The sequence below is a fragment of the Peromyscus eremicus genome, chromosome 3, assembly GCF_949786415.1.
Source record: "Peromyscus eremicus chromosome 3, PerEre_H2_v1, whole genome shotgun sequence".
Classification (NCBI taxonomy): Eukaryota; Metazoa; Chordata; class Mammalia; order Rodentia; family Cricetidae; genus Peromyscus; species Peromyscus eremicus.
In genome coordinates, this window is record NC_081418.1 from 68,188,835 (window position 1) to 68,196,690 (window position 7,856).

Sequence of the window (7,856 nt, forward strand, 5' to 3'; positions counted from 1 at the left end):
TGGGTTAGTAGGCAGGGGTTTGGGGGTCTACATCCTGGCAGAGAATCCCCTTCAGCAAGGCCTAGGACAGCCTTAGGAATGAAGGATCTGTGTGGGCCGGAGTATGGCTAACAAAGACCTAGCTTTTCTCTCTTCTCTCTTCCTCGCCTTTTTGGTACCCACTAAGTTAGTTAACTTGGTTTCCTCACAGATGGACAGGGTGGACTCATGCTTTGGAACCTCCTACAGCTTTTCCCACTTTCTTCTGGCCTGAATTTTCTGATGGCTCCGAGTTAGGAAGGGTGTGAGTCAAGGTGTCGGTGGGAGGCCACTGTGAACAGGCAAGCTGCCCAGGTAGCCTCAGACTCACCAGCTTCCAGCACGGCTGGACAGACAGAAAAACAGAAAGAGCCGCTTGCTATTTGGCACAAATCAGACCAAGAGAACTTACAATAGAAAGTTTATTTTTTGTTTCCAGTCAGTATTTTTTCCTCAAAAACAAATACAAATAAAAAAAAAAAGCTGATCACAGTTTGCTTAAACAGCCAGACTTGGACAATATTTGTAACTTTGTTCACAAAAACATACATCACTGAAGCTGGGCTTATAAGAGCCACTTCCAGAGTTCGTGCAAAGGGTCCTACAAAGGCACGCAGGGACACACACCGCTTGGAGTCACAGTCTTCGTCACAGCCACTAGCCACTACACGTTGAACAAGTTAAGTTGTGTCTCATCAAGTCACCTCTACAACAGCATTAATTACACAAGGAATATAGGTAGTTTGAATAAAAATATCTTTAACAGCTTGGAGCTATTGAGACAGGAACACTTCCACGCACATGCACGTTAAACAACTCAAGTGCAACACACAACATTGGCACTAAACGAGGTTGGAGGGGGGGACTTTTTGTGTGTGTTTTTTTCTCTTTTCTTTTCTTTTTTTTGTTTTTTTTTTTTTGTTTTGTTTTAGTTACTTCAAGTAACACAGCTTGCTTCAATATAAATAAGTTAAAACATCTATTTTTTTTTTCAAGACAAAGCCATTCAGGACAAAGAGATGAACAGAGGCAGATCTACTTATACAGGCGCTATAATGGCAATAAACAGGCTCATGATTAAAAGATGAATTAGGGCACCGAGAACAGGGCTTCTTCACAGAAGGAACACAAGGGGAGTTTCAGAAAGTCACCTTAGTACTGACACTACGGCAGGGAGCCCCGCTAATACCGCTCAGTACTTTGAACTCAAATACTCAGGGGCGGAAGGCCCCTCCTGCGGCAGCCATACTCATGCTTTTCAGCTTATTATCTTTTTTCCACTTCATTCTCCGGTTTTGGAACCAGATTTTAATTTGTCTCTCGGAGAGGCAAAGAGCATGTGCTATTTCAATCCTCCTTCGGCGGGTCAGGTAGCGGTTGAAGTGAAATTCCTTCTCCAGCTCCAGGGTCTGGTAGCGCGTGTAGGCCGTCCGGGCCCGTTTGCCTTCCGGGCCACCTATGTTATCTGCAACAGAAAAGTCAGCGGTTTAGCCACCAACCCCTTAGCACCTGGTTCCAAGAGTCAGCCAGGGTCCTGAGCTGGGGAGAAAGCTCAACAAGTCCTCCCTCTCTCCCCACCCACTCTGTCCCGAATTTCCTTCCCTCTTCCTTTCTGGAGAGAAAAACAACAGGATTTGGACTCTGGGAACAAGCGGCCCACCTGAGGCTGGAACCCTGTCTTGAAGGACAGCCTGGCTCTCCCTCGCCCCCATTCTGCTCTTTGGCCCTGTCATGAGCAGGGGCACTGGTCTCCCAGGCTGCCCACCGCTCAGAAACGCACCGAAGCACTGCCTTTTTCTGAGTTCCCAAGTGGCCTCCAGGTCACCCTCCGTGAAAGTTCCAGCCGCCCTAGCCGCCTCCTGTTCCAGCCTGTACGCTTGGGGCGCCCGCTTTCTTTTCCTTCCCTGTCCTTTTCCCTCTCTCTCTCTTGCCCCCAAACTTCAGAATCTCGCCTGCCCTCGCCGGGATTATTCCCCCCAACCCCTTTTAGGGGACTCTAATTAGTAACGCTGTTTCCCCAGCGTAGCCCTTCTCATAAATTATCCACCCTGACAAGCCCGATTCACGGCCCCTACGACCATCCCTACCTCTCCATGCCCTGCTCGGCTGGCCTGACCCTTAAGCGCGCTCCGAGGCGTTAGGGTTCCAGATGGAATTTCTTCCTCTTTCCACATCTAAACTCGCTCGGCCACCCCTTTCCCCCCCAGTATTTGCGAACACAGGATGCTGCTGCAGTAATGGGGAGGAAGTAAAGAGGAAGGCAGGGAAGGAGAACCGCAGGGAGAGGCTCTGCGGGCTGGAGAGAGGCGAGACTAGGAGAGAGACCCGGAGAGAGCCTGCAAAGAACAGAGGGTGACCGAGACCCGCGCCCCCACGGACGCGTGGATCAGAAAACGGCTGGCTTTACCGTGACTAATGTGCAGCTTGCGCATCCAGGGGTAGATCTGGGGCTGAGCTGGCGGCGCCGGGCTCGGCTCGCTCTGGGCGCTCGCCTGCTCGCTGCTGGCAGGGGCGTCCTCCTCGGCTGCGGACGCCGTGCCAACCCCCTCTCTGCTGCTGATGTGGGTGCTGCCGGCGTTGGCCGAGGCGCCGCTGGAGTTGCCCAGGGAGTTTTTCCCGCCGTGGTGGCTGTCGCTGCCGGGCGAGGGGGCCACCGCCGAGCAGGGCAGCGGGTCGGGCGGAGGCGAGTGCGTGGACGTGGCCGGCTGGCTGTACCTGGGCTCGGCGGGCGCCGCACTGGCCCCGGCCGCGTAGCTGCGGGCGCGCTCGCCAGAGCCAAAGTGGCCGGAGCCCGAACGGCCGACGCTGAGATCCATGCCATTGTAGCCGTAGCCGTACCTGCCGGAGTGCATGCTCGCCGAGTCCCTGAATTGTTCGCTCACGGAACTATGATCTCCATAATTATGCAACTGGTAGTCCGGGCCATTTGGATAGCGACCGCAAAATGAGTTTACAAAATAAGAGCTCATTTGTTTTTTGATATGTGTGCTTGATTTGTGGCTCGCGGTCGTTTGTGCGTCTATAGCACCCTTGCACAATTTATGATGAATTATGGAAATGACTGGGACATGTACTCGGTTCCCTCCTACGTAGGCACCCAAATATGGGGTACGACTTCGAATCACGTGCTTTTGTTGTCCAGTCGTAAATCCTGCCTGATGACCTCTAGAGGTAAACTCGTGCACTAATGGGGGAGTTGGGTGGAGGCGAGAGGGGTGGTGCGCGCGCCCTGGGCGCGTGCCCGCCACCCGCCGCCGCCGTTCAGTCGGACTCGAGCGCCACCCTCTGGAGGCAGGGCGCATCGCATCGCTTCCGACCTCGGGCTGCAAGGGCCGGGGTCGAATTGAGGTTACAGCCCATTATGGCAAAATTATTGCATTTCCCTCGCAGTTCCATTAGGATGTACCAATTGTGAGGCCGTCAGCTGCCGATCGCACGCCCGGCGAGGATACAGAGGATTAGGGGGAGGTGGTGACTTGGAATTATTTACAACTTTATTTCCCTGGCTTTGTAGCCCCTTATTTCTGTGTAGAGGTTGGGGTCGGTTCTGCCCGTCCGGCCCGCAGCTGTGAATTTTGGAAACACAGATATCACCTTCGGGGAAGGAAAGACCATTTAGCCAATTGAAGAAATAAATCCTGCCCACAGCAGCAGCCACAATTACGGCTCTGTTTTTGTGAGCGCGCGTGAAGGACAGTGTCCCTGCCGCTCTTAAACGACAGGCGTCTATTAAAGATAGCTTTTGTGTAGTGTTGCTCCGAGGCGAGGTCAAATTCCATACACTCGTATAACCAGAGTCGATTTTCCTCCCTTGTAAATATGTTTTTCGTGTCATTAGTTTGCTATCTGATTTGCTTATTTATCCAGCCTGGAATATCTTCATCCCTGGTCCGGTTTCTCCGGCCAGCCGGGCCCCAGGTAGCAGGGTTCTTGGCGAACCCAGAAAGTGAGCCCTGACTCCCTGCAGCCTCTGAGGCTGCTTGGAAGCTGGGATCCGTGGGCAGAGCTATTGGGGTCTCGCTTAGACCTCCAAGAGGAAATTGCGGGAACTAATGGAACCATTTCGTGGCAGTGCCTAGTATCTCCGTAGTTATTTTCCTGGGCTCCGAAAGACGAAAGTAAATCACAAATGTAGCTGAGAGGCGAGCAGATTTTCCCTACTAGAGGCCTGGCATCTCAGGCGTCCCTGGCACGCTTGGAAGCTGGACTCTTGCTGCTCCTATGGTCCTGGGCCCCCTCCTTGGGTCCTGAGAGCTTCTAGGATGCGGCGCCCGAGCTATAAGAGGCAGGGAGTGGGAATCCGGAGCTGGGAGCCTGCAGGAAGGAGCCTAGTCGCTCCCGAGGCTGTACGGTTCCACTCGCGCCCAGGTTGGCTCGCCTCTGCTGAAACTGCGGCTCTCCCACTGACGGTTATGCGCCGGCAGAAAGACTTGGTTCTGTCGGGGAAGAGGGGAGTTCCCCTTTGTTCCTCCGGCTTCTTGTTTAGGGGCATCCTGAGAGGCCGAGACAGGGCTGGGGCCCAGCTCATAGGCCCTTTCTTTTCAGTAGCCAGGGCCGATTTGGAGATGACCTTCGAGATTTGATGGCGAAGGACCAAGGCGGAAAAGTCCAGACACCAAACCGGGCACTGCCTGGGGCTCTTTCTTCCCCCAACAACCTCGCGTCTCGTAGCTCAGGGAGCGCAGGGGCGCTAACACAGCAGCAGGGCCAATTCTGGGTGCACCCCGGGACTCCCAAGCTGGCTCGGGCAGCTTTGAGGAGAGAACCTGTGTGTGTGTGTATACAGTGCGTCTGTCCCACAGCTGACATTGGGTGTGTGAGTTTTGTTTGTTTGTTTTCTGTAATAAGTAAATGCGCAGACGCTTGCAAAGCGTTGGACTTCCCTAAGCTGCGGAAGCACCCGGCTGGGAGCAGGCTGGAAGAAAACTTGGGGGAGCAGGCAGGGGCACCAGGGGGCAAAGCCAATAGAGGTTAGGACGCTGGCCTGGTCCCTGCCTGGAGTCTACTCGCCCGCCTTGGCCTCAGAGTCTTCCCCGCTGGGCTGTGTGGAATTGATGAGTTTATTTTCCTTTTTCCACTTCATGCGCCGATTCTGGAACCAGATCTTGATCTGGCGCTCGGTGAGGCAGAGCGCGTTGGCGATCTCGATGCGGCGGCGCCGCGTCAGGTAGCGGTTGAAGTGGAATTCCTTCTCCAGCTCCAGCGTCTGGTAGCGCGTGTAGGTCTGGCGGCCTCTGCGCCCGTGACTCCCATACACGGCACCTGCAGGCAAAAATGCAGTGCGGGTAAGCGAGGCCAAAGGAATCCAGTCCGTGTGCCTCCCGCCAGCAGTCCCTAAGCTTGAGAACACCTTACTTCCACCCCAGCTTCTAGCACCAGCCACAACCGAAGGCAAAAAGCCAGCCAAAGATGATTCCTACCAAGCGAGATGTTTTTCACCTAAAAACGACTTGGGGTGGGAAGTCATTGCTTCTGACAAATGTGGTCTGTGAGCAAACCATTAGAAGTGAAGAAATAGCATGGGCATTCTTAATTTGAGGGGCCAAAGCCACTGTGTCAAGGGAGGGTAGCATTTATTTTTCTGTGGGTGGAGTGGGGATCCTGGGAGCAGCATGGAAAACTGAATTCTCACACTGGTGTCTATGAAAGATGCTATGGAGGCTCCTCGTGTCAGAACTCAATGTATTTTTGGAAACGTAAATATGGCCAGCCTTCTCAAATCTTTGCATATTGTTAGCAAGTTATGTGATTGCTCTGAACACACTCCACTGGGAGGGTGTGTTTTAAAGTCCCCATTAGGCTCTGTCCTGCTGCAAGGGGAAAGGGGAGTCCCTGTGGAGTCCTTAAAAACCTGGAATAGAGAGATGGTCCCATAGGTGAGGTGGTGGGGTTCTGGCAGTGTAGGACTGAGTTGGGCTGTCTGGGTACCCAGAGGTACCCAAGGCAGGTGTGAGGCTCAGGAAGGGTCTCAGGAGGAGATAGAAGTTGGCTAAAAGTGTGAAGTTGAGTGGAAGGTAAGACTAGGAGGGAGGGGGGAGGGAGAGAGAGAGAGAGAGAGAGAGAGAGAGAGAGAGAGAGAGAGAAGAGAGAATATGAATATTCTAAGGAGGTAGCCCTCCACAGCTCCAGAGCTTTGGTGGAGGACCCTGAAAGGGTCAAGTGAGGGAAAGAGAGCCTCTGCCTGTCTGGGCTTCTGAGCTTCCGAAGGGCAGAAGGAAGAGGGGTAGGAATGTGAAGGAGTTTGTCTTTGGTGCCTTCTGGAGGCCCCCTTTGCGTGGAAACCTGAGGGGTGTCACAAGGGTGCAGCTGAACAGGCTTTCTTCTCTCCTCATGTAGCTTGGCAGTGAATCTTTTACACCCCTCAAGTGTCACCTTACATGGAGCTCCTGGCCCAGTCTTTCCTCTGGCTGGGCCTGATTGCCCCACTGGGAATGTTTGGGTTTTTTCTTTTTTAAATTTTTCTTTTAAAAAGAGAGAGAGAGAGAAGGAAACTTTGTCCTTCTTCTTAGTCTCTCTCTCTCTCTCTCTCTCTCTCTCTCTCTCTCTTTCTCTCTCTCTCCTTCCTTCCTTCCTTCCTTCCTTCCTTCCTTCCTTCCTTCCTTCCTTCCTTCCTTCTCCCTACACTCTCTGGGATGGGGGAGCAGGGAAATGCCTTACCCGCACAGGAATTCATCCGCTGCATCCAGGGGTAAACAGGGCTCGTGTACTTCCGGTCGGTGCCTTCCTCATGGAGGGCTTTGCCCTGCACGCTGCTGCTGTCAGGTTTGTATTGCTGCTCGGGAGAAAAGTGCAGGTAGTCCCCGGGGCCCCTCTGCTTGCTATTGCCCGAGGGTGAGGCGCCACTGAGGTCCTTATCAGAATAGAAACATGAGGCCCCGTACTCGTAGGATGCCCGGTTGCAGGCCAGGACCGAGTTGGACTGTTGGTAGAAACAAGGTGAGGTGTACGTCTTGTCCGGAAGACTCGACGCCCCGTAAGAGGCCGGGAAGGGCCTCAGCGCGTCATAGCCGGCCGGGTAGAGGGGCAGCTGGCCCAAGAAGGAGTCCTGGCCGCTGGGCAGGCTCCCAGGGAAAGTGGGATTCACAAAATAGGAACTCATTTGCGCGCCCCTCTGCAGGACTGTGATTTGTTGTGTATTAGTACATCTGGCTATAACTATTAGTAGTCATCGAACTGGTTTGTTTCTGGATGGCCGAACGCCAAAAGCGACAGCAGCAAATCGCACCAGCTGACGCAGCGGCGGCCAATGGGAGCGAGCGCCGGAGCCCGCTCCCCGGGGACCGCGGCGACCGAGGCAGCAAAGTTACAAACAGCCCCCAGCCCGCCCGCCCGCCGCCCGCCCGGCAGATTAATGGGCGCACACAGCCAGCCGGCCCCCGCTCTCCCCCACACACCCCCCGAACGCCAGCGGCGGGCACGGCCCGGGCAGGGAGGTGCAGCTCAGAGCCGAGGAGAGGCACTGGTGCCCAGGTCAACGAGGAGGCCCCACTAGGCCTGCTCTTTCCTCTTTCCCTTTTTGCCTTGTTGGGTTTTGCTGGTTTTCCCCTCCAAACAGGAAACCTGACAAGCCTGAGCCAGAAGGGGCGGTGACTAGAACGGCTTTGCTCGTGGGAGCCCTCTGTCCCAGGCAGGTCCCAGGCTGCCCCTCCCCTAGCGGTCCCTTAATCGTGGGTGTGGGTTCTTGAGCTGGAGAAGGGGCTCTGGGAAACCAGGCCTTCACTCTGCTTTTCAGCCCTATGCTTTAGGGATCCATGAACGCCTTATCCCTTCCCATTCTTACTACAGGTTGGGCCTTACTGCCCAAAGCTGAAAGACCATCCCTCTCTGAGCAGACCCAG

At 54.4% G+C, this 7,856-nt stretch overlaps 2 protein-coding genes across 2 annotated transcripts; both read right to left on the minus strand.

Moving 5' to 3' along the window:
- Positions 1–505: 505 nt before the first annotated feature.
- On the minus strand, positions 506–5,018 carry Hoxa5 (homeobox A5). Its single transcript, XM_059257848.1, has 2 exons — positions 2,426–5,018; positions 506–1,483 (listed from the first exon to the last, which is right to left on the minus strand). The coding sequence occupies exons 1-2, from the start codon at positions 3,318–3,320 to the stop codon at positions 1,233–1,235; spliced, it is 1,146 nt and encodes a 381-aa protein (XP_059113831.1). The 5' UTR covers positions 3,321–5,018; the 3' UTR covers positions 506–1,232.
- A 2-nt stretch (positions 5,019–5,020) lies between these two features.
- On the minus strand, positions 5,021–7,291 carry Hoxa6 (homeobox A6). Its single transcript, XM_059257849.1, has 2 exons — positions 6,676–7,291; positions 5,021–5,280 (listed from the first exon to the last, which is right to left on the minus strand). The coding sequence occupies exons 1-2, from the start codon at positions 7,115–7,117 to the stop codon at positions 5,021–5,023; spliced, it is 702 nt and encodes a 233-aa protein (XP_059113832.1). The 5' UTR covers positions 7,118–7,291.
- Between the last annotated feature and the right edge of the window lie 565 nt (positions 7,292–7,856).